This window comes from Sphaerodactylus townsendi, linkage group LG09 (genome assembly GCF_021028975.2).
Source record: "Sphaerodactylus townsendi isolate TG3544 linkage group LG09, MPM_Stown_v2.3, whole genome shotgun sequence".
Classification (NCBI taxonomy): Eukaryota; Metazoa; Chordata; class Lepidosauria; order Squamata; family Sphaerodactylidae; genus Sphaerodactylus; species Sphaerodactylus townsendi.
Window position 1 is genome coordinate 90,408,081 of NC_059433.1, and position 27,265 is coordinate 90,435,345.

General features: G+C 41.1%; 1 protein-coding gene across 2 annotated transcripts; it reads right to left on the reverse strand.

Annotated features, from left to right (window-relative positions):
- On the reverse strand, window positions 1-27,028 carry LRRC69 (leucine rich repeat containing 69). Of its 2 annotated transcripts, XM_048508488.1 has the most exons (8): window positions 26,826-27,028; window positions 24,477-24,603; window positions 23,139-23,211; window positions 19,935-20,130; window positions 17,910-17,981; window positions 11,681-11,782; window positions 7,046-7,225; window positions 1-2,201 (listed from the first exon to the last, which is right to left on the reverse strand). In XM_048508488.1, exons 1-8 carry the CDS (start codon window positions 27,006-27,008, stop codon window positions 2,091-2,093), a joined length of 1,044 nt encoding a protein of 347 aa, XP_048364445.1. In that variant the 5' UTR covers window positions 27,009-27,028; the 3' UTR covers window positions 1-2,090. The 2 variants fall into 2 exon arrangements, with proteins under 2 accessions (XP_048364445.1, XP_048364444.1); XM_048508487.1 differs by lacking the exons at window positions 1-2,201; window positions 7,046-7,225 and having other exon boundaries at window positions 10,740-11,782.
- Window positions 27,029-27,265: the final 237 nt, after the last annotated feature.

Sequence of the window (27,265 nt, forward strand, 5' to 3'; positions counted from 1 at the left end):
TTACAGGTTGATATTAAAGGAACAAACCAGCAGCATAGGTGTCCAGGTAAGCAAAGTAGAAACCTGGCTAAGGCACAAAAATGTAAACTGATTAGGAGTAGTCAGACTTTCCTACCATGCTTTCAGGCACAAACAGACTTTTATTGACTTGCCACTCTGCTGCATCCTCCCTCACCCACAGGATTTCACCCACATCAGTTTTCCCCAGAGTCAGACTAAATTGTACAAGGTCTGCTCATTATCAGAGACAGGTCTGATGGTTGAGCACTCTCTGCTCTCACAGAGAGAGAGAGCTAAACCACTCTGCCTTGACCCTGTCTGTTCTTTTTCCTGAGCCAGACCTGAGCTGCCCCTGCTCTCTTCCTGAGGCAGAACTCAGCTCCTTTTCCTGTGTCCCCTCCGATATTTCATCCTAGTTTTACATTTTTCTTACCCCAGTTAGTTTTTATTTCTCAGCATATCCTTTTATTATCTAAAATGTTTTACTGTTCAAAGGGCAGAGCCTATTAATGCTTGTGTGCAGAGATGAGCATCCTCCCAGCTGTTTTTTATTGCATTTTTAGAATGACTGTTGATAACAAGGCTTGAATTGGTTGACAAGACTGAGTTTTTATGCATGAGAAGGACTTAACAACAATATCATCTGATTTCCTTTCCTTAAGGAGTTGCACCCCCTCAATCCACAGGAACATTATTTAACCTTTTTTATTATCTTCTCAAGTTTTTTGGCTTGGCTGCCTAGGTGCCTTTCCTTTTAGTCCCACAAAATGTTCAGGGACTTTGTAAGGAACTAGATTCTGAGATTGGAACTGCTGAGACGTCTTCATCATAGGGCTCAGTGGAGTCTTCTATACTCCCCTCTCCCTGGCCTTCACTTAGAATGCATGCTTCTATTTCCTCACCATATACTGTTTCCTCGTCACATACAGTTAATTCATGGATTTATTGCAATTTTGGCAAAAAATGCATTTTAGCGCCTTCTAATTTTATAACTTAAAATTAAGTCAAATATGTACTGACACATATATTTTGATAATATGTGAATGTATTTCTGGAATATTCAATTTGCATGCTGAATTATTCTTACGGAGTTTTTAAATAGGGAAATATTAAGTGTCTACTATTTAGGGCAAGCACATGGTCTCACTTATTACTCTAAACTGAAATAACATTCACTCACTTTAGATTAGAACCTGCATAATCTTGTTATGTAAACACTGAAGTCAAACCACATGCTTATATTTAGGAACTAGTTTAAGTAATAGACATGTTTTCTGTAGCATTATTTACGTGGCAATGGTTCTAGAAATGGTAAGTTAGGAGAAGCAGAAAAACTACGTTAGATAAAACATTCACAAGAATCAAAAAGGGAACTGATAGCAAAAATGAAAAAGCAAACAAATAAATCAAAATTCTACCTACCGAACAGCCTGTTCCCTTGTGGAATGGCGCCCCCCTCCCCAATGTTTTCCATCTCACACAGCCTGTTTATAATCAAAGTTCTTTGGAGCAAAGAAATCCTTCTTAAAATATGTCACCTTTTTCTTTCTTTTATAAAACACTCCAACACATTTTCTCCTGAGTTGAAAATTCTGCATGCCAATTTCTAAAGCCAAGCTATAAACTTCTAGAACACAGGATTTATAATGGAAATCAAGGATTACGTAATCACTAGACACATGTTAAAGTATTGTTCAGTCATTTTAAGGCCTGACCTTAGATTTTTTTGGGGGGAGCACACTTCATCAGAATTTCACACTAGGCAGGATAGATCTTAACAGGGAAGCCAAAGCAACCACAGTAACACAGGTTAGTTAGAGTTTACATTATAAAACTTTACCTCATTGTTAAACAATGTCACTAGCTTGAGTCATCCATTTTCAGAAGCACAGTCAAATCAGCCAAAATGCACTGCCAGCGCTACACAGCTGTAGAGAACAATTTCTGCCCATGACTAGATCACTTCACTGCAACCATCATTTCAACATAACACTGTATTTTAAACTCATACCAATGCACGCTTAAGTTCAGTTCTTAAGAATGCCACAATAGTTATGGTGATTGAGGCCCACGTGCTTTCACTGCTTGCTCTAAGGCACAGCAATTCCGAAGAGTCCATCATCATGGCGGTTAAAACACTGGTATGAGCACAGCAGTATCCTGACAGGTAAAAGGTGAAGGTTTCTGCTGGTCTTCATTCGCTTTAAAGAAAGGAAAGGGAAAATATTTTGCTACATAAATATTGCAGTACATTGTAGATCACTCCTCACTATGAACTTATATTTGTGTATGAACTGAAGGCTGCTTGTGAATCTCCCTCACAGCAATCCATATAGTGAACAACACCTGGCATCTATCTGGGTTTACCCAGTCTTAGGGCTAACAGTAACCATGCTCAAAAATTAAGAATCTTTGTGTCAAGGTCACAGCTGTCTCTCAGAGCACTGAGCCACATTTGTCACCGAGGAGCAAGGCAATAGGAATTTTGCATCTGTGAAGAGAGATCCAACATTACGTAATTTGATGAGGGAAACTGGCCAACAGAAGTTCAGGGAAAGCTAATTTATTGAATTATATTCAAAAATTAATAATTGGAGCAGCTGAATAGTGAAACTGAGACTAAAGATGTCATAACCTGATGATGAGGTGTTAGAAAATAGCGTCAGATTTGCCACTTCAACACAGGCCTTCAAATGGGTAGCAAGCAGTTGCCCTTTAAAAGACCTAAGAAGTGTAGTCTCAATTTTATGTGGGATGCTGCTTGAAGTTCTCCTACCTTGTGTCCTCAGTGCTCAGTCTAAACTCTAGTAGTTCCTCATAACAAAATAACATGGTGTCAGAGGCGTAGCTCCAAGGTGCCCTTGTGGGGGTGTGGCGAGGACATGGTGGGGTGTGGTGGGGGCGTGGCAGGTGTGTTCTGGGGCGGGGCCGTTCCAGTATGGGACGGGGCGGAGGACGCATCTGTGCACCGGGCTTTTCTCCCTTGCTACGCCTCTGCAAGGTGTGTACCCTCTGTGCTTTCTTTCTGGGTCTATTTGAAGTGTGATATTGGAATGCGCTTAAAGAATTACTAAATCTTAGACCTTACTTGTGGTTACATCCCTCTACTGGAAATACCAGAGTAGTGGTGAGTTGCTTATTTTTATTAGGAAAAACTGCATGTACCTCTCCAGACAAGTGCTCAAGGTTGGTTTACACCATTCTCAGATAAAGGGCTGGGTTTGGGGGATCCAGCAGAATCATCACAGAATTAAAATGAATCCTAGTGATTGGCAAGACCACCACTGGCCCAAAGTATCAATAACCAAAGTCTAAAGCAACCTCAATATTTACTTATCCAGCCTTTAAAAACTTGCAAGAAACTTGCTCAGCAAGTCTTGTTCTCTTGCCAAAGTGCTGTAAGGGAAGTTCTTCACAATGTTCATGATAATCATTCTTTCCACAGCAGAAAGAGCAAATAATTGTCCTCTTCAGCTTTTATAATCCCTGAAGACCATTAGGAGATTCCTGATACAACTAACCCTTAAGGTCATTGTTCTACAAATCATATAATTTTCTCTTACACAGGACATTTATGCAAAGTCATATGGGAGTAGCCAAGCAATTCACATAATCACAATTCTCATAATAATTCCAGTACCCTAAAAATAAACTAATATATAACCAGCTTTATAGATATATTTAGAAGTCAAGGCCATGTTAAATAGATTGAGCTACTCAGAAATAAAGTCGCCACTCCCTTTGACAGCTGCTCCTCTGCATAAATATTTGGTATGCACTATTAACTGGTATCAACTATTATTATCTATGTTTTTGTCTTGTCATGTGTATCCAATTCATTTTTTTCCACATCTCCAAGGTGCTCAGGGCAGCAGGCAGAGTTTTCCCTTTCCCATTTTATCCCCACCATAGCAACGTGAGGGAAAGTGACTGGCTCAGGGTCATCCAACGAGTTCACTGGAGAGTAGCAAATGGAACCTGAGTTTTCCTTGTCCAAGTCCAACGCTTTAACCACCATACCACACTGGCTTTCAAATGTCAAGGAACTCAAAGCCACAATTTATCCTCATAAAAAGTTTTCATCCAGAAAGCTTCATGGTCTGACTGTGGACGTGAAGGTGAGGTGGTGATGGCCACTGACCTGGATAGCTTTAAAGAGGCTTGGACATATTTATGGAAGAGAAATCGATGTATGGCTACCAATCTTGATCCTCCTTGATCTGAGACTGCAAATGCCTTAGCAGACCAGGTGCTCGGGAGCAGCAGCAGCAGCAGAAGGCCATTGCTTTCACATCCTGCATGTGAGCTCCCAAAGGCACCTGGTGGGCCACTGCGAGTAGCAGAGTGCTGGACTAGATGGACTCTGGTCTGATCCAGCAGGCTCTTTCTTATGTTCTTATCCAGTGATGAAAGGGACACCACAATATCTTCCAACTTTATATTGCTGTCTCTGCACACACACACACCCCGACTCCACCTGACCTTTGGAGTTAGAACTTGGGGGGGGGGGGGCAGAGACAGCAGTATGAAGCTGCAGCCAGGCACAGTGAGTGCTCAATCCAACACTGAACTCAGCCTGACTAGGTTGATCTTTAAACTGCAGGCTTGAAGCATGGTGAGTGGGGGAGAGCCAGCAATGCTTGCCCTGGGTGCCATTTTCTACAGATATGCCCTTGCAGTCACTCACATGGCAAACCACTCTGAAACTGAGGGGTCTATATAGTTATAGTTATTTATTAAATTTGATAAACCGCCTACCCCTGAAGGGCTCTGGGTGGTGTACAGCAAAAACACAACTAAAACAATGTGCACAATAAATATATATAAAGATGGAGGGGGGGAGAGAAAGAGAGAGGGGGGGCAAGCCAAAAGAGATAATGGGGGAAAACAGGCTTGGTTGATATAGCAACCAAAATCCTGGTACAGGGCAAGGTGACATAAAGAGTATGCCCAAATATAGAAAGCAAAGGTGGGCTATGGGGCGTGTGTGTGGAAAGATTAAGAGCATGACAGGCAGTCTATACATCTTCACAGCCCAACCAATGGATAATGTTGGAAGAATTGCTTGGGAGGGTCTAATGGAAAAGTTATAAGTCATATTTGCGAACAATAGAGCTCTGAGACTCCTCCCTGAGGTTCACAGATCTCCCAGAATTGCAGTTTTGAACGAAAAATAAAACTTTGAAACTGAGAAACCTTTAAGGAATTGGTTTATTTAAACCTGACTGTGGCACAGCGTTTGCTCTGTGCTTATCAGATATATCTAAAGTGACTCTTGAGACATGGGCCAGAGTAGTTGAGGACCACCTCTCTCAATTTATTTTGTACTGGGTATGGATCAAGTATTTGTAACTGAGAGACAATTGTAAACCCACAAAAGATAAAATTGTGATTAAAAGGTATGCATTTTAGCAGGTTGTTGAAACCAGTTTTCTTCTAACCTATATTTTAACACATGTATAATGCTAACATATTGTAATGATAATTATAACCTTACAAACATGATGGTTTTCAACTTTTCACAGTAAACCCCATTCCTTGTAAGTTAGAAAGCTAATTGTTATAAATCATGAAAAAAATTAAATCACAGTATAAATGAAACCAAAGCCTGCTTTATTGGGGCTCTGCTAAATGTGATCGAAGGGTGTGCTGTAATAAAATTACAATGATTTTTCCAGAATGCAGATCCTCCAAGTCAAACTCATTTGGAGCAAGGCAGGTTCACTTTAATCTCTTTCAAAGTTAGTTTTTCTCTGTATTACATCATTGCACACAAGTCTGAAAGTTCATTATGCAACACACAAGTAGCTTACTCCCTACAGTTTTAACTTTAAGAGGAACTAGGGAAAAGTCAAAAATTGCAGAGCTAAGAGAAATGAAAAAAAATATATCAATCTGAGCCAGGCAATGGAATTCAAGACCTTTCATTTCTCGGCCATATTATAATAAAATAGCAAATCTCAAACTAGGGTACTAGTCACAGTCATATTCTGAGAGAACAAAATCATATGAAAACCAGAATAACTAAGAAACCATGAACAGATCTGTAGATTCAGGTATATTGACTGTTTAGAATTGTCTCTTCTTTTTTCCTGATATTGCCACAAAGCATGCTTAAGAACATAAGAACATAAGAAAGAGCCTACTGGATCAGACCAGAGTCCATCTAGTCCAGCACTCTGCTACTCGCAGTGGCCCACCAGGTGCCTTTGGGAGCTCACATGCAGGATGTGAAAGCAATGGCCTTCTGCTGCTGCTGCTACTGCTCCTGAGCACCTTGTATATACACAGACATAAAGAGCCTGAAACCAGTTAGGGGTACACTTCTGAATGTACCTACACACATAACCCCTTATTTCCTGGTAAAAATTCTAGTGCTAAGAAAATGCTGCAGCAATCTTCAAGTTTAAAAGATGCATCAACGACACTGAAAAACAGAGAGCCATTGTGATGTACTGCTGGAGTGCTGGGCTTGTGTATGGAAAGCTCCAGTATGGTGTAGTGGTCAGAGTATAGAACAAAGATCTCGGAGACCTGAATTCCAGTCTACACTGTACCATGAAGCTCGCTGGGTGACCTTGTGTCAGTCACTCTCTGTTAGCATAACTTACCTCACAAAACTCCTTTGCAGAAAGGATGACATAAAAATGCAGCAAGACATAAAAATGCAGCAAGAAATGCAGCAAAGGCTTTCTTGGCTGGAATCAACTGGCTGTTGTGGGTTTTCCAGGCTGTTTGGCCATGGTCTGGTAGCAAAAAACTACCAGACCACAGCTACACAGCTTGGAAAACCCACAACAGCCATAGGTAGGTAGGTTTAGTGGCTGGGAGGGAGAGAATGGGAGGAGGAGGAGGAGGAGGAGGAGGAGGAGGAGGAGGAGAAATGATGATGATGATGATGATGATGATGATGATGATGATGATGATGATGATGATGATGATGATGATGATGATGATGATGATGATGATGTATGGAAAGAAGCAATAATGTATGGAGGGGGATTCACGGACATAATGAGATGCCTCCCATGGGTCTCCCACTTACCTGTTTTACATCTACAAACTGTACGCATTCTAGCCATATGTTCAGAAAACTACATCCACACTGAGCACATTCTCGTTGCTGAGAAAGTATATTCTGTGCTTCTGCGTTTTGCTTGATTGCTCTGTGTAAAGAAAGGTTGTCGCTTTTCAGCTGAGCGAGAATAAATCTTGCTGTTATTTCCTGTTTTATTGGGGGAAATCAGAATATCTGTATTACTGAAAAGATGACAAACTCAAAATTAATACTTCTTACTCCCAAATCGAACATCCTTTTATATAGCAATGAATTCTAATCAAGCTATATATTAAACATGGTGCATTTATTCTTTATTTATTAATTTAACAATTACTTGCAGTGAAGTGGCACGAGTCCAGTTCCAAAAGACTGACATAACCTTAGCTAGCAGTGACATCTGTGAGTTGTGGAATCCAAAGGAAATTTGGCTATAGATAAATGAGAAGAAAATGTTCTAGAAACAACTCATACGCTAATGCGATGGAAGAATTTTCATTAGAGCTTCTTGAGACTTCCATTCTTTGTGTAGGTAATTATCTCAGACATCTACCTAGCTGCAGAAAAATATCTATGTGCATGATCATCACACATAGGCAATTTTCAGCAAAGCCCAGGAATGAGGTGGAACTGCTATGAATTTGCTGTTACATATTAGAAGGAATTCTAAAAAATGGCTACATTTGAGATGGCCATGCATTTATTTATTAACTGATGAGAACAGAAAAAACCTTTAAAAACCCTATTTGTTATAGTCATTAGGGTTGCCAGCCTTGGGTGGAACCTGGAGATCTCACAGAGACAGAGCCGTACCGGGGGGAAATGGCGCCCGGGGGCAACACCTGCTTCGGGAGGGCCGCCCCTGTGCCCCAAGCTGTCCCCACCACCATGCCCCACTTACCTTAGCCGGCAGCTGCTCCGACAGCAGCGGTCCCGGTTGCTGCTCCGGTGACAGTGATCCCAGACAGCCTGGCAAGGCTGGACCTGGCAGGGCGGCCTGAGGGGAACCCAGCGGTGGCCCAGCCAGGCTGCAGGGGCAGTCTGGCTCCTGCCCTCCCCGTCAGCAGGAACCCAGAGCACTCCCTTTGCAGGGGGGTTCCTGGCCATGCAACAACACCGGTGTGATCCCGGGTGGGGGAGAGGCCGCTGCGTGGCCATGACTGGTCTCACACACCAGCATGATCCCCCATTGGAAGAGAGGTCTCCTGGGTGCACGGCTGGAACTAGCCTCACACACCGGCAAGCGGCACCCTGAAAGGTCAGGTGTGAGCCGCAAGAAAGGTCAGGTGCGAGCCCCCACCTGGTGCCCCCCACAAGAGAGGTCAGGTGCAGGGACCTCACCTGGCGCCCCCTCCCTCCCCTCCCTTGCATGCCACCCCTCCCCTCCCTTACTCCCCTTCCCTTGCATGGCACCCCTCCCCTTCCCTCTGCTAGGGTGGGTGGGCTATGTCAAGATGCCAGGCCCCACCCCCTCCCTTGCATGCCACCCCTCCCTCCCCTTCCTTTGCATAGCACTCCTCCCCTTCCCTCCACTCCCCCTCTCTCTGGTAGGGAGGTGGGCCATGTCCAGAGTTCAGAGCCCCTCCCTTTTCCTCCCCTCCATTGCATGGCACCCTTTACTGCCTCTCCTCCCCTCCCTCACTCCCCTTCCCTTGCATGCCACTCCTCCCACTCCCTGACCGAAAGGAGTGTGCCTGGGAACATGGGTTACCCCAGGTCCCTATGGGCAGTATGCTCCTGCCCAGAGTTACAACATCTCTACACCACAGAGATTAGTCCCTCTGGAGAAAATGGCTTCATTGGAAGGTGGACTTTATATCTTTACATCCTACTGAGGTCCCTCCTCAAACCCTACACTCCCAGGCTTCTCTCTCAAAATCTCTGGGAATTTCCCAATCCTGAGTTGACAACCCTACATAATGAAAATCAATAAGAAAAGTACCCCAAAAAAATATTACTTAGTATTTCTTATTTGAGCACCTGGCTCTCTGTTTTCAAACACAGTTCTGAATCAGATGGGACAGTCACGAGAAACAGAAATTAACTAGCAGCGAAGTGATTGCATGCAGTCCACCTTCCAAAGTTGCCATTTCCTCCAGCGAAAATGATCAATGTAGTCTGGCAATCAGTTATGATTCTGGAAGAACTCCAGGCCCCACCTGGAGGCTAGCATTCCAGCAGTTGACGATACCGTACAGAAATAATGGCTCTTCCACATGGCAGGTTTCCTCCCAGTCTCTCCACCTCCATCCCTCAACAACAGTTATTTCCCTCTCCCTGGGCCACAGGGCTATTTGATTTTTTTAAAATTCAGAAACTGAATAGCCTTGTATCAATATAACCATATGTGTAACAGGTTCTCTTTTATTGCAGATGCACGTTGCTCCTTATACCTCTGCAACAGTAGAAACTAGAGACTTACTTCTTTTTAAAGGAAGCTAGAAGGTTAAAGAACCTGCTACACATATTGTTATAGTGTTATATAAATATAATGATATTCAACTGCCAATTAAAAAGAATAACAGTGGGGACAGTCATGGAAAATGTCTACCATGTGTGGGGAGAGTGACCTTTCCTACCCACAAGGTAGCCATCTACACTTTACTGAAAGGTTCCTCACAACTTCACATCAAGCCAGAGAAAAGTTGGGGAAATCCTGGGAAGTGCATGAACATAGAACAATACTATGGGAAGTGTGGGGGCGGGGGGGGGGGGGAGCTGCTTCCAAGCATGAACCCAGGGCAGAAAACCCATGAGGAAATGGCCTAGGTCAGTACAGAGTCTTTCAGTTACTTCTATGTTCTGCAAGGAAGTGTGTTTGTGTGACTAATATGTATGTTACTGTGACTATTTGCAGTAAGCACAAAAAATGCAGTTCTTTTGTGCTACTCATAACAAAGTACACAACAGTTAATAGTTGCCAAGACAAGTCATATACAAAAATCACAAAGCCAAAATTAAGTCGCCCTGCCACAAATCATTGTAATCAGGCGCTCTAATTTGGAGAACAGCAACTTTCTAAACTCAAAAATGGCAACTAGTCAGCGATGCAAATGGCATCCTCAGAGTCAGTTTAGGGCAAATTTATTAGGGGATACTCCAAAACTATCCAATATCCTATCTCAATTTGTAGCTGCCCTAAAGCATTGGTTCCCAAACTGGGGTACACGTATCCCCCCTTTCTCTCCTTCTTCCATTTCCCCCCCCTATTTTTCTTTCCTCTACCTGTTTCTCTCTTGATAAGGGATACATTACTGAGTGGCAGTGTGCATGAACAAGATCTTGGGGTATAGGTGGCCAGTAAAGTGAAATACGAGTATCCAGTGTGATGCAGTGATAAAAAGGCTAATGTGATCTAGGGGTGTGTCAATAGGCGCATAACATTCAGATCGCAGGAGGTTGGGGGAGACACCGTTTGAGAGTTTTCCCTGAGTGACATTTTCTGTAGATATGCTCTGATTGCAGGCTCCGGGCGGAGGCACCTTCTATCTGAGTGCCGGGCTCAGTCATTCATCATGCAGCACCCCCTCCCATCGTCCCTACTTTTCTTTTGGAGATTTCAAGTGTTAATAAATTAAGTGAAAAAAAAGTAATGTACATGCAATGTAGTGTTTAAGTTAACTAAGTATTAACTGGAGCTCATTTTATCTTTTGAGTTTTGAGTGTAAATAAATACAAACTGTTTGTTCATATTCCATTGATTTTAATCCCATTATTGGGCCATTCGTTTGCAGTTACAACGCATACATTTGAAATAACAGCAACAGTATTAATTACAAACATTTTGCTAATATGGGGGTACAATTTCAGGGAAATGTGTTGCCAGGGGGTTTGTGAGTGAAAAAAGGTTGGAAACCATTGCCCTAAGGAATTGGTGACTATGGAAGTATATAGTTCCATAATGGCTCAGCCCTCACTGTAAATGTTTTACACAATACAAAAGTGGTCTAAAAGTGCTCCCTGTGCTCCCAGTAAAGTTATTATAAAGGAAGAGCATCTCAACCTCAGTCAGCCAAAGGAAAGTCTAATGTATGCTGATGACCTGGTTTTAAAGGAAGAACAGGCTGAATCCACACTCATGTCAGCAGATCCTTGCTGTGGCATCTGTGGCTGGCATCTTCACAGACTGGGCACAGTGTGTGACAGACATCTCTATCCGATACACCTCTGAAGATGCCAGCCACAGATGCAGGTGAAACATTAGGAATAAGATCCACCAGACCACGACCACACAGCCCGGAAAACCCACAAAAACCAGTTGAATCTGGCTGTGAAAGCCTTCGACAAATAATTTAACAATATCTGTTTTTAATCTCAACAAATAAAGTCCAGAATGGATTTGGAAATAAGTTTCCGAGTTAGGAAAATAATTTGCATGGTGGGTATAATTTGGAAAAAAAAAAACTTCCCTCCTGCCCCCCACCAAGGCCTTTGAAATCCTGCATTATAGGAGTCACAGGTGCATTTTTTTCCAAAGTAATTTTTAAAAACAAAATTAACCCCATCCACCAGAGTAGTAATCATTTTTGTCAGCTTTTTAGAATAATTTGATTGATCATACTTTAAATTACTTCGGCATTCGAAAACAAAGTCATTTGAAAACCTCAAGCAAAAATAAGTAACCTTAAGAGTCAAAACTTCCTCTTCTTGTATGGCACTAACTGGATGCCTCTGAAGCAATGGATTACCTTCACAGTAAAGTTCCACCAGCTCAAGATCCTGCATCTGTATAAAGAACATAAGCAAAATTTAGTATAAGAGAACAAAATCAAATTTTCCAATGAAACGTTTATATAATACCAATCTAAATATTTTGCACTTTATTTAATTAAGATCAGAAGAGAGAGAAAAGGAAGATCAAAAGACAGATACCCTGCCAACTAGTTAAAACATTTAAAAGCATCATAATTACCTATCCTAAGACATAATTTAGTAACAATGGAACACGTGACGACGATGCACTCCTAGCCAATTGCCACACAAGACTCATTCCCAGCCAAGTCATGTGTGACAACTGACTAGAAGTGTGTCCTATGCAGCGATTGGCTACCTGGGCTGCTCAGGGGTGACCAGCTCTGGAACAACTCTCTGCCCTGCGAGCCGCCGCAGCCGTCACCATACCAACTGCTTCCTACTGCAGACCCTCAAGCCAGGACATGACCAACGCCCCCCCCTTCTCTTTCCAAGGTCTGCAGACTTTGGGAAGCAAGGCAGGAGCAGAATAAAGTAAATGATTGAATTCAGCTCTTCTTGTCGATTTTAGCAATATATAGTTTTCCCTTTTTAAATGGCATGTCTTTGAAGCTTCAAAGACTTTATACGAGAGTCCTATCAATTCTGTAAAGCTGAGAAGACATGTCATCTAAAAAAATTAAAAGGGGGAAGTATATATTGTTGAAATTGGCAAGAAGAGTTGAGTTCAATAATGAGCCTTGCTGTTCCGCCCACCACCAACAGCTGTCTGGCACTTGTTGTATTGTTTAGCACAATGGGCTTTATTGCTAGTCATCAATAATCATCAACACCAATAGGCAGTTCATTCAGATCTCCTCCTTTCAGAAGTAGAAAACCAATACAGAAACCATAACAGACGTAAAGAGGAGTAAGAGAGAAAGATGTCAGTGTTGAAAAATAGTATCAATATTTAAACAAAACTAGGTGAAGCCTGTAGATTTTACACAAGCTGTGTATGCCAGAAGACTGTGATTTCATGAGAACACCTGCAGGGAGTTGAAACAAAAAAGAGCAAGAAGAGAAAATTCTTTGCAGCTGCCATATCTGCAAACCCTCTTGTAACATTTCCCTCCAAATTTATAAAATGATGAGACTTGTCACATAAAAAATTTTGTGCCTCTAGGACAAGAAGAGTAAACAGGCAATTATATTCTGGATCAAATGGACTGTAAAAGTAGCAGTCATCATAAAAATATATCAGTTTCTTAGGATATTTATAAAACTACAACCATGACAGAATCCCTGAGGTGTAATCCAAAATCTCCTTTGCAAGAAACATCAAGAGATGACTTCATTCTCATAAAATATAGTGAACAGTTCAGGCAGCTTGGAGCTCTACAACTAGATCAAGTTCCACATAAAAAGTGACTACTAGTTGTTCATGAAGATGAATTTAGCAGATACTTGTAGATACAGGGTAGGATCCAGCTGAAGTTAAAACGCCAAATTCAGATGATTTCAGAGATTTAAGTATTTTCTTCCACTGAAAACAATGATACTTAGCAATTCTTTAATTTAACTGAATTACAGTAAAAGGCACATCTTGATACAGATGACTGGATATTTGTATTTTCAGCCCACTGACTTCAAAAGGCTGTGTTTATTATGACAAATGCAGTTCTTTCATTATTACAATGTATACAATTGAGCAAGGAATTCCAATCAGGTCTTTGTTTTTAAAAGTTGAAAATAGCACTGATAGTAAACATAGTTCTAAAAGGTCACCAGTCATATTTACTTTATTCATATTAGAAAATTAGTATGATTATATTCTAAGAAACAACACAAGAATCATAACTGTTTATTCAAATAAGGGGAAAAAAGTTATCACAACAAATAGTTGGGACAATTCAGCACTTTTAAAATGCACTGTTATCACTGAGAAAGCATTGTAAGAAGTGCTGTAAAAAGTGCAATTAACAGGCCTTCAGAATTTACTTTAAATGTAAACGTACACATTAGCACTCCAGAAATACTTTTTAAAACACAAAGTGAAACATCCCTAACGTTGGCTTCATAGTGCCAGGTTTTTCCCACTGGGAGAAACAATCGCCCTCTCCTCTACATCTAGCTAACAAAAGTGGACAACCCCCCACCCCACTCCTCGCTTTAAAGCCTCATCTACACTTTGGCATACAGACAGATTTCATTTTTTCCCCTACTGGTACTTGAGATTTATAGACCCAATGAACCATATCTTAATGCCAACGTACACACTGTTTATATTATAGAACTCTTGCAAACTTTCATTCCTTGCTAACTTACATAATTTTAACACTTGTAAAATGATAGGTCCAAGAAGGATTTATGGTTCAGAATCAATTTGGTTTTATAATGTGCTTCTTTGAGTTTTCATAATTGTTTGAACTTCTCATGTGTGTATTTTTCAGGTGATTTAAAGTTGGATGGAATAATCTAAAAAAAATGGACTGTGACTCATTTCACAGTTTTACAAGGCTATGTAAAGACAATATTCACACACAAGAACCTGAGTTCCTCCAAGGACTTATTTTTTTTATTTCATGGATACTCATCTTTCTGCCCAATGGGGACCCCAAGCAACTTGCATTGTTCTCTTCTATGTTATCCTCACAATCCTCCTGTGAGGTAGGTTAGACTAAAAATGTCTGACTATCCCATAGTTAGGCTAAAAGTGTTGAACTGACAATGTGAACTGACTCTTTCAAGTTCTCACCTTTGCAAGGACTGGCCCCCACTACTATATCCACAAATCTAGCTGGCCACCCCACAGCCAATTTTCCCTTTTAAAGTCATAAGTAAGAATGTGACATAAATACTTATGTAATAGTGGTATTAAGTGGCTGCCTTGAACAAGTTTTTGTGTAGTATTTTATGGATTTAATTTGGAATCCAAAATGTGTAGGAATTCAGATGTGAACCTGTATTTGCACAGGCAGACACCCCAGTGTTCAGCACATGTGCTGCAACACGTAACTGCAACTTTACAACTGGGTTCAACTGGTAGACCCTGGAATAGATCTCTCAAACCTAAAGTATATTCAACCTGAGCTAAAATGTTCTGTCCTTTGTAATACATGCAACTGCAGGAATGACCTTAGCCCGAGTCTCTCACTGATGACAGCTGGAGAGTTGGAAAGAGAATTGTTGACAAGTAAGATTGTCCTGACTTATATTAGAAATGATTCAGGTAGACATGCCATAATTGAATGCACATGGCTGATACAGTTACTATTCTAATAATACTTTTGCTAGGAATATTATGTGTTCTTCAGTGTGCTATGAAGATCACACTGCCTCACCTAACTTTGTTGTAGGACCTATCTGCCAGCAGCACTTGAGACATTAGAGCCTGAAGGCAGCTACATATGTACATTCATATAAATCCAGTTTATTGCCCTCTTTAAAAAGACCCTAGAGCCAAATTCCTTGCAAAGATATTATAAAATTTACCCCCACCCCTCTCCAATATAGAGAAGCTCTCTCTTCTTTTATGAGATACCAGCCCATTTATCACCAACTGGGTGTCTCTCTTTACCCTGGCTGCCAGAAAAATATGGGTTAAATATGTATCTAAAACATGTAGCCGAGAGGAATGACTTACATTTCAACATGCTACTTTCCAGGTTTATTAGAAAGTTTTACTGTACAATCTCTTTGGAATTTAAGTTTTAATTTTATATTATGATTATTTATGTCATAATCTGGCTATATATTGTAAAATGTGTTGTTTTTACACCTATGTTTTTATATTGTTATTGCCTATGGCCATATAAAATAAAATCTTACACTAAGCATAAAACCAGTTTTTCTTGCAACAATACAGATGATATATCCATGTATTTACACACTTTAAAAACTCATATACATACAGGAATGTTATCCATGCTATTGACAATACCAGTTAAGGCTAATGAACATATCAATCATGTTTGCTACATAACACATATTTGTTCAAAGCAGGCAACAGTTTTGTGCTCATATATTACATACAAATTCCAATAATTGTTCTATCAGACTCAAAGGCTATAAATGCAAACTCTTAATAGCAATTGTTCCAAGGGATTTTTTTCTTAGTATTTCTGTACTAAGATAACATGAGCATTGGAGCTTATAACATTATTTAGTACTGCCCTCAGGTGATTGCTGACATTATTGCAATCACATATTCAAAACCAACCAGTATATCGAATTCTCAGCATGATCACATCTGTGAATACTTACATCCAGAGACTGGAGCTATGAACAGGTAAGGCAGATTTTTCTACAAACCTGAAAAATGCCCAGAAGTGCAGAAAAATCTGAAATCTAAAAAAAATACATTGCAAGCTTGAACCCGCCCCTCAAATAATGGACCCTGCTCCTGCAGCTTTAAGAAATGAATGCTTCAGTGGCTACTCCTTGGCAACCATAACAGTATTGCCATCCTTCAAGCCTTGGTTTCTGTGAATAAAATGTTGAGCAGCATCAGGGGCTTTCCAGCGCTGTTTCGTTCTTTGAGGGAGGACTCATAGCAGAGGATAGGGGGAACATAAAAGGTAGATTTGTTGGTGCATGGAAAGGGGGAAAGGAAGCAGAGAAAGGTGAGGATACAGGAAGAAAGAAGGAAACAGTGTTGGGAAGGGAATACTGAGAACAGTTCTTGCAGGTTCCCCATAACACAACTGGGCCTGGCCTCACCCAGCAGGCAGAACTGCACAGAATTTTCCCATGTAGAAGCTGCCATAGGAAAGAAGGAAGGAAAAATGGAAGACTGGGGACAGATGAAGGTAGATTGGTCAGTGGGTGGGAAGGAGAGAAGAAAGGGAAAAAAGAGGCTAAAATAATGAGGAAGGGGAAATGAGTTGCTCTCCTTAATTCCATGCAGATCTCCCACTTGCCCCATTCTTTCCTTTATTAACAAGAAGCTTTACATTACCAACAACAAAAACACAGTTCAAATATCAACCTGACCTATTCTAAAATTGTAAGGAAACATTCACTAAAATTTCCTTTTTTTTCAGAACCAAACCAGACCAGACTTGAAAGAACTATGTGCAGAATGTTCCATTACATTTTAAATGTTAACTAGCAGTTCCCAAGGAGGGTAAGACGACATTTAACCCTTTCCTCTTCCATGATTCCAAACATCTCTGCAAAACTGAAATTAGCTCTGTACAGGAAAGAAGATGAGTTCAGGTGTTTGTAATATCCCTACGTCTTCACCACCCACAGTCACAAAATTATTCATTGTCTTTATGTGACATGCAGTGAACTTGGATCACATTTTTTTTAAAAGGAATACCAGTAATTTATAGAGAAGAGTACCAAAATAATATGCTTGTATGGTGCGATATACAGAGACTCCTGTTCTGTACTGGCATTCACATTCTATCAGTCACACAGAAGTCACTATAGTTCCCTAACAACTGAGGTAAAGGAGAGAAGAATCCACAGTCTCCATATCGCTTGTCAGGTAACCTATAATGTGATCAAAGTAAAGGGCTTATAGTGGTGCTATTATCAATTTCTTTTTACAGTGGCTGTTACAGTTACATTCTGTCTTTCTTCCACAATGGTGGTATGGAGATCTCCCATCCAGGGACTGGTCATGCCTAGATTTCTCCACTTCTCCAGTGGTAATGCACCATGAACCTATAGAGTCTATACATACCCTGGGACTAGAAGAACTGTTCACCACTTACGTACCCTGGGACTAGAAGAACTGTTCCCCACTTGCAGGCTCAGTTATACCTTTAGTTCAAAGTGAGACTTCTGGATAACTGCATTGCTCTAAATGAGAAAATTTTGAATAGCTGGTGCTTTTCTATGCATTAGTTTTCATTTGTTAAGGGGTCAGTTCCTTTAATGAGGCAAGTAAAAAGTTTTTGTCACACAAAATTTTAATAATTAACACAGCACATCATTTGTCAGCTATTTCGGGGCTTGTTTTTTTTAAAGGAAGACTAGTTGTAAATTTCAAAAACAAATAAATGCATAAATCATATGTCAATAAATTCAAATAAAGCAGATTTTAATAATGATTATCAGCATATTCCAATATATGTGCCTCAGTGTCAATGTTTCTGAAACTCATTCTAGTAATTTCCACAATCTACAGACTATTCAGTTCAAGATATTTACTCATTTTCATACTTACTGCTATTGGGAAAATCTGAATGTTGTTTCCTGCTAGATCTAGAACTCGAAGGCTCACCATTTTGCAAATTCCCTTAAAGTGGATTAAGAAATATCATAAATGTCAAATTGTGATAATACAAATAAACCGTATTAAATGCTTATACATAGGAAGGAAAATGATCTTAAATATATAAATGATAGAAGAGAATAAAACAGTTACCAGTAGAAGAAAAATAACAATATTAAAAGGGAAACTAGGAAACTGGAAAAGAATAAGGTAGGCCTTGACAATTTTTCTTTGGACCTAAAAGCCAGCCTCAAAATTAATGAGGCCAGTCATTCCTACCAAATATGTCAGATTAAAACAGTTTATTGTTGCCTCTGTTAAAAATGGGGTTGCCAACTGGCCTGGAGAAAAATGTCCCTTTAATAGAGAATTAATAGGACTTTGTTTATCTATTGATGCTATATACCTCTGTAAGCCTCTATTAAAGGGACAGGCCATTTTTTCCATTTGGGTTGGCAACCTTAAATTCAGCAGGTGAGTCATTACTCTAAGAGGTAAGAATACCAGTTAGTTGTAGGGAGCAGGGCTTTACTAAGGCTGGCCCAAGGTTCTAGAGTACCTTCCTGACTAAAGCTATTTTGCTCCATTCACAAAATGTCTTGTTTGTGTAGGGATGTCTTCCTGAAGAAGCATAAGCCAGGAAGAACTTGAAGACTTTGCACATCCCTTTAGATCCACATACACATGCTTTTTAGGAACTAAACCCAAAAACGTCATTAGAATGAACACGCATTCCTCTCTAATTTCGTCCCCATATTTTCTCCCTTCTCTTTGTTAACTTCTTTGCCTCAAATTTTAGACTATAAGCTCCTTGGAGCAGGAATTTGCCTCCTTGTGCTCTGTAAAGTATCATGGACATAGACAGTTCTGGGAAATTAAAAAAAACACATCACTTAATTCAGTCAAATGTAAACTGGGCCTAAACTAATGGCCTGCAGGGGGATAGCCATGTTAAGTTTGTGTTAACAAAACCCTATGGAATGTAAAAGACATCTATTGCAGCACAAACTTTTGCAAGCTCAAGACTGTTTTGTTTATGTTAATGTTGCGAGGCGCTAGACTGCTAAGAACTGCTGTCACTAGACTGTTATGTAACAAGAATGGAAGGAAGAAAAATACATTAAAATTATTCTCTTTAAAACACAAGCATAGAGTTCTTTATAGGAAGGTTTCAGAGTTGAACCAAGATGAAAGGTGTGGTATGAATACTTCAATCAATCTATACAAACAAACACATTTTGGTCAGTGAAGTGGTTGGTTGGGGAAGGATCCACCCCATGGCCATAGGAATATGGCAATAGCTTGTCAAGCTTGTCAGTCATTTGGTTTTATTCAGCATGACTTTACCAGAAATAATGTAGAATAAAACAATGACTGAAAAATTGAAGTTATTTTAATTTTTTAAAAGTTTAAATATAATGGCAAAATACCTGGTTAAACAGCCCTTCTTCGGGGATTTATGCAGTCTAATTTCAATATTCAAAATTTCTGACAGAAATTTAAAAGACAGAAAGAAACCTAGATGTTGACAGTCTGGCCCTATCCACACATGCAGAATAATGCACTTTCAATCCACTTTCAATTCACTTTGAAGCTGTGCAGAATAGCAAAATCCACTTGCAAACAATTGTGAAAGTAGATTGAAGGTGCATTATTCTGCATGTGTGGATGGGGCCTCTGTTCTATCACTATGTCAAAGATATTGTTCCCAAGACAGGAAACCATCTTACATGAGTTCACTGCTCCCAGCTCACACAAGGAGAGCAGTTATATGAACTGCTTATGCCTCGGACTCAATCCATTCTAACAACAGACGTATTTTTACTTATTGTATCTATTCCCTGAAAAAGAAAACATGTTGACAGCCCACACAATACTGAAATTACCAAGCTACTTAAAATTATTCTTCTGCAGTCACAGAAAGATTTCTGAACGGTGTCAAGAGGAAGCTGTTTCCCGAGGCACAGAACCACTCACTTCAGGGAGCTCTTCTATTTGATTTCTTGACAAGCTCAAGATCTTGAGTTCTGTCAGGTGACCAATCTCTTCAGGGAGTGCTGTGAGAGAATTGTGAGACAAATGGAGCTCACACAGCTTTTGGAGACTACACAACTCTCTGGGGATACTTCGCAGTTGGTTATTGTTCAGACTCAAGCATTCAAGATTTTCGAGCCTATTAAAAAAACATAGTGGTATAATACCCTCCACACCTCTATTGCTTCGTTATGCTGCTTGTATGCTGTCAGATTTTGATTACCTAGATGTACAGTTTGAAGCTGTTAATTAGCCTATATATATATCTCTGTTGGCTTGCTGCACCATAAGAGATTAGAGATCTATCCCACTCATCTACTGATTGGGAGCCAAAGCAGCTCATCATATTGTTCTCCCGTCCTCTAATTTAACCTTATAACATCCTTGTGAGGTAGACAGTGGAACTCGCTGCCTTGGAATCTTCTTCTTTGGAGGTTTTTAAACAGAGGCTGGATGAACATGTCGGGAGTACTTTGATTGTGTGTTCCTACATGCCAGAGGGACTTGATGGCCCTTGTGGTCTCTTCCAACTCTATGATTCTAGGCTTGGCTGAGAGTGTGTGATGAGCTTCCTTGGCAGACCAGGGATTCAAACCTAGTTGTTCCAGCTTCTAGTCTGGCACTCTAATCTTTACACTACACTGACTTTCAAAGTCCTGGCATGTGTAGAATTACTTCAGTGACTATAACTTGAGCTCGCTTTTGGAAGGCCAGAGCTGCTTTATCACTGTGAATGTAATGCAAGAAGTGGCTGAGGCTCCCTCTTAAGCAATGGCAGCTGAAACAGAGAAGATAAACCCTATGAAGAGTTTAGTCCTGTGGAACACTCTTGCCAGATGTAGGATTTCTTGCACATATATGAGAAGCAAGGACCTCTGGATGAGGCTGTCTGTACTTTTCATCTATTGCTTTAGAAGGCTTCTGCAGGAATCCCCAGTATCCGCCTGACAGCCTTCTATCTCTCCACTGTTGGGTGCCTGGCTGGGAAGGGAAGTCTGTTTTTTTGTTTCTGCATTATCTTATTTTCTACAGATCTTAATAAACTATGACAACATGTAGGATTACTCTTTAGCCTGCTAACCACCTATGTAATCACCTATCTACCTGGCCATCCTGTCTATCTGCCCTTTTCTTTGCAGAGTTATAAGGCAAAACATGTGAGTCATACATTTCCCTTTCACAACAAAAAGGGCTAGAGACTTTCTTTTTAATGTGAAAGCTGGGAACTAGCACACTGTTTTAACAGATCATTACAATGTTATTACCCTATAACAGTGGTGGCGAATCCATGACACGTGTGTCAAAGGTAACATGTCACAATGTTTTTGGGTGACACACCAGCGTTCACATCAATTATTCTCCTTGTTGAATAGGAGTCATGTTTGCAAGTATTTGATACTTCTTTATGTATAATATACAGCACCAAACATTATTGGACTGTATTTTTTTAATAAATGACTTTTAACTAATGTTTCTCCTTTGTTTGAGAGGGAGAGTGACACGCCATCAGTCAAAGCAAGCATTTTCCAAATTTTTGACACGAGATCAAAAGATTCACCATTATTGTCCTAGAGAACAATCTGCCAATTTCCAATACTCTTTTTAAAGGCCAAGAAAATCCCTCTAGTGGCCAGAGCGGGGAATGACACAAGGAAAGTGCTAGGAAAGCTGCTGCTATGGGGATGCTCCATTGTCACTGTAAGTATCTGGGCATCAGGAACGTGAGCTGGATCATTATTATTGGCCAGTGATCAGGAACGTGAGTGATCAGGGCATCAGGAACGTGAGTGATCATTATTATTGGTCGGATTCTTCTTCGTCTTGTCAACCAGTGACTCTCGTTGCGTCTAAAGTAGCTAATACATATACTGGATCCTGTTGCTTTTGTGCTTTATCAACAACCACTCCAGTGACACTGAAACCACACAAGCCTGTCCCCATGTGGAAGTCACACTTGTCTCAAAACGGTTTTAGACGATATATGCCATTCCACATACTGATAAATGCAATAACACTGATGCATTTCACTGATAGGAAAAACATGAAGAAATTTGAATTTGTAAAGATCTTCACACACAGATTGTCACAGTTATTTGTGTTTAAAGATTAACAAGAAGCCACAGTTCATGTGCCTTTTGTCCAGATAAGTATGACTTAATGCTGAATTTCCCACCAGTACATACTGATGCCCCCGAACCAGTGCGTGTCCGGTGCAAGAATATCTGCACAGTATATTGTTGTGGAGTTTGCTTTTCAGGACGAGGCTTTGTGTGGAAAGTTATTTTCGCTTCAGCAGGTGCTTGGCTATCTTTGGTTTGGCCTTGGGAGTTTACTGCTGGGATGGGCCTCCCGTCCAAACCTTTCTGTGTTTCTCTGTTCCCAAGAAGGGGGTTGGGATGCACCAACTATATCATCAACTGCTTGGCGCTTTTTTGCTAGAATCGTCTTCCTTTGTTCCTTGTAGTCTATCAATAAAATCCTTGAAACTATCCAGTGATTAGTTGTCTGATCAGGGAAGCTGACAATAGTAGAGTTTCCAGCAACTTGGAGGGGGGGAAAGTCCAGCTTCTTTAATATTATTTACCAGGTGGTTATTTACCTCTGAGATACGAAAAGTTTCAAATGTTTATTACAACACTTTTTTTGGTGGGGAGCGTAAAGTATCAACTGACTTATGAAGACCCAAGGGTTTTCAAGGCAAGATACATTTGAAGGTGGTTTGCCATTACTGGTCACATCACGACCCTGGTATCAGAACCGTAGCAAGGGGGAACTGCACCTGGGGCACGTGTGTGCCCTGTGCCCCTGCCACACCCGTGCCCGCCCCCACCCCAGAATGCCCCCGCACCAGCGCGTGTCCGGTGCAAGATGCCCCCTCCCCCACCCCCTGGGCGCTATGCTATGCTAGGTCTCCTATTCATATGCTAATGAGGGCTGAGATTGTGTGTCTGGCCCAAGGTCACTCAGCAAACTTCCGTGGCGCAAATGAGGATCTGAACCTGGATCTCCCAGGTCCTAATCCAACACCTTAACCATTAGACCACGCTGGCTCTGTTAAAGGGGGCAAGACATTTTTCCCAGATTATTGGCAATGTTAGTATATAGCTCATTCAGGTGATGCTGCAGTCATGTACAAATCAAAGTTACCTGTGTATCTCTGGAGGAAGATGGCTAAGCAAATTGTTGTTCAGATTCAAAAGTACTAAATTCTGCAATCCACCTATGAAAAACATTATGTTAAGCATTTAGTTCTGATAGATTATTTTTAATGGTTGTGCATTAAGGACTTTTATATTGCAATATTCAGATACATTATTTTATTTTGAAACTCTGATCCCTAGCTGTTATTTCTATGTCATAGTTCATTTCACCAGTGCTTGCATAAATGGCAAATTTTAACAAAGATGCTTCAAAAGAGATGCACTGCAATGTTAATAAAATATTTCTACAACTTTTTAAGTAATTGCTGACATATATATGTAATATTTAGTTCTGCAGTGTTTACCTGATTAAGCACCCCCCCCCAGCTGCCCTTAACTGATCAAGCAGAAGTTTTATAAATTATACATTTAATGATCACAAACACCACAGACAAAAGATACTATCTCAGGACAGACTAACTCTTTCTATCTCAGTGCAGATAATGCTTCTTTTAAGATGACTCTTGTGGGAACACCGTTCATTCAATATACTTATCTTTAAATGACAGTGAAACCCAGAGGAGACATGTGGGGCACATATCCTCAGGCGCACTCCAGCTGGTCCTGTGGGGATGGAGAATCACCCCCCACACCCCTCCCCTTGGTCCCGCCGCACCAGGCTGATCCTTCAGCCAGTGGAGCCTCCACTGGCCAAAGGAGCAGCTTGGATGGGCGGCCACCAGGTGCCCTTGAGGGGCAGTCCACAGCAGGCTCCTGCCAGCTAAGGTAAGTGGGGCGTGGGGGGGAGGTTGGAGCAGGTGTTGCCTTGGGCACCATTCTCCCCCACACCTCTGGTGAAATCAACTGTTTGAAAGAAGACAACAATTGTTGTGGTTAGTCCCCTCCCGGGGGGGGGGGGGAGGTGTAGGAGGTTTTTAGCCATCTGCTGTTGGGTTTCTTGTTATCTGCTTTTGTTGTGTTAAATTATTTCTGGTTTTTATCAGTATATTGTAATTGTATGTTTTAATGGTATTTTATCTGTTGTACACTGCCCAGAGCCCTTCGGGGGTGGGTGGTATAGTAAGTCTCACAAATAAACAACACCTTCTTTACCTTGGATACAACCCTATGAACACTTACCTGAGAGAAACCACACTGAATACAATAAGTTGGGTGAATGTACAGACTGTGTTTATCTCATTTATTTACAAGCATAAACACAGTCTGTGCATTCACACAACTGATCAACTTTTTAAAATTGGGGAAGTATTACATACTCTGCTATACATACTCATGCTATACATGCTATACATAATTGATTTTGGCATCATTTGTTTGATCTTACCACATATTAAGGGTGACATTCTGGTAATCTTGTTTCCAAACAAATGAAGCTTCTGTAGAGATTTGAGGCACATCAGCTGCTCTGGAATTTCTTCAAAAATATTGTTTCCCAAATTTAGTACCTTGAGCTATAATCAGATGTTCAATTAAATTGTCTCATTTGGTACAGCAACAATACTTACATACACGTGTTATCACTATTTTAAGCTAACATTACATCCAATGATTCAGAAATGTAAACTTAAAAAAACGGTTGTATATACTGCACATAACCACAATGATAAGCTTGATTTCTGAATGCAAATTACAAAAGCAGCACACTATGTCACTGAGACAAGATAAGGGTTTTGACATATCCAAAGAGCTACCAGGGATGCAGAAAAATATGAGCCTGCCAATCGAGTAAAATAAAAAGCAACTCCCCCCTAAACCTGATATTCTCCAGAAAGTGTATAAACTGAAAAATCCAAAGAAGAAGAAGAGTTGGATTTATATTCCCCCTTTCTCTCCTATAGGAGACTCAAAGGGGTTTACAAACTCCTTACCCTTCCCCCCTCACAACAAACACCCTGTGAGGTAGGTGGGGCTGAGAGAGCTCAGAAGAACTGTGACTAGCTAGCATGTGTTGGAGAGTACAGGCAAATTTGAATTCCCCAGATAAGCCTCCACAGCTCAGGTGGCAGAGCGGGGAATCAAACCCGGTTCCTCCATATTAGAGTACACCTGCTCTTTACCACTATGCCGCTGCTGCTGCTCCAAAGAGTTATAATTGTATCCAAGTGTTTCTATATTTTCAACAGGATTTTTAAATTTAATTTTTATTTGAGCAACAGGTTCCCAAATTCTGTTACAAAACAGCTTTTCAAATGATCCACATGTTATAATGTGAAGGAAAGCTTCCATTTCCCATCCACAATATAAGTTAGGAAGAACAAATTGTAGGAACCCAATGAAGCTGCACCTGAATCCACTAAATTGCAAAGGAGAAAACATAATCTTGCTCAACATTCCAAGAAAAGAAGCTGGCAGAGAACTTCTTAAAATACTGTATTCTGGTATAGCCAACACTTTCAACAATGCTGCTTTCTGCATGAAGCATAAATATTTTACAATTGTGGAAAAATACGCACTTTCTTGACCCACTCATGGAGCTTTGTGAAATGTTTTTGAAGTAATTTGAGAGTTACCAGAACATTTCTTTAATGTTGGTTTTTCAAAAGTGCATATTAGTCCCAAGTTGAGTTATAATACTGCCAAGGTTCAGTATGTCATAAAAATAAAATTTCATAACCACTTTTATGACAGTTTAAACAAACAAAGGCTTAGAATAAAAGATGTAGGCACCCTCCCCATCCAGCTGTTCACAGCCAGTAACTTCCACATGATTCACATACAGCTGGAGATTATCCTGATTTAAACCGATACAAGCCTCAGAAACTAATGGGCACAGTCCTACTAAAGTCAGGCACTTCTGAATCTCATGACTCCACTAGAAAAGTTCAACATGTGCTTAAATGTCTTCTACTGAAATCAACAGAACGTTAATGGGCTTCTCATCGTTGAGGTTGTGCCCTGTATTTTCAGCCATTAAAAATGTAACATCTGTGTCATATTATCAGTTATGGGAGTGAATTTCACATTGAGACAAGAAAATGTTCAATCTGCAGAATTGTCAGTCACAGAATTTACAGGCCCCAAACCATTTATCAGCAGCTAACGGCCCTACTACACACTACTCCTCATAGCCACTCTTGTTAGGAGCGCAGACTTCACTGTAGACAGGGCCAATGCCTTGCCTCATTCCCAGTCAGGAGGAAGTCTTAGCCATCACTTCCTGGCCCCATATCACTGCTGGCTAGGTCCAAGAGAAGCCTCAGAGAGTTTGGCTGAAACTGGCCAGTGGCAGGAGGGAGTGCCGGGGGGGGGGGGGGGGGGGGGGGGGGAAAACCTCTTGCATCATAGCCGAGTCCAAAGTGCCTATGGGCTTTCTTCCTTTCCCCTGCTACAACGTGGAGTGTAGATTGAAAAAAGGAGGGGAAAAGCCGTGGTTGCTCCAGATTAACAATTAACAGTCGCCAGTAACTGCTGCAATTAGCCAACTATGCGTGGATGCGGCTGTTAATCATAAGTATCCCTCTCTTCTCCCCCCCCCCCATTTTTTTTTGTTTTTGTTTATCAGTTAGGTTTTTCTCGTCGCCATCTAGAAAAGCTGCAACTGCCTGCCCATCTTTTATGACACTGACAAGCAGGGCCAGAAAGCGGCAACCCCAGAGACGGGGCGGTGGGGGTTTAAATGAAGCTGAGCGGAGAGGTTGCTTCAAGCAACCAGGACTCTTTAGGGAAATCTCACCCGCCCTAGAGCCTCCATGTCCGGGGGCAGCCGACACAACCTATTGTTCCGCAAGTCCAGGCATTCCAACGCCCTCATTTTGGCTAAGCCCCAGGGCAGGCGGCACAGACGACGCCCCGTAAGCGAAAGCGACCGAGTCGCATGACCGCCTCGGAGCGCTCGGAGCAGCGGCCACTCGGGCATGCCCCTGCCCTTCTCGGCCGCAAAGGGTACCCAGCTACAGCGCCATAGAAACGGCTGAGGTCACTAAGGCCGCCCCCCGTTGCCATGGAAACAACAAACGCGTCTCCGCGAAAGGCCGAGCGTCGCTCGTGGCCATGGCAACACGGACATCCTACGGGTGCCGAGAGGGGGATAAAGGAGGAGCGAAGCCTAACTTCAACAGCGACTACAGGAAAGTGGGCAGTTTGGCTGCTGTTCGGTGACAGTTATGTCAACCA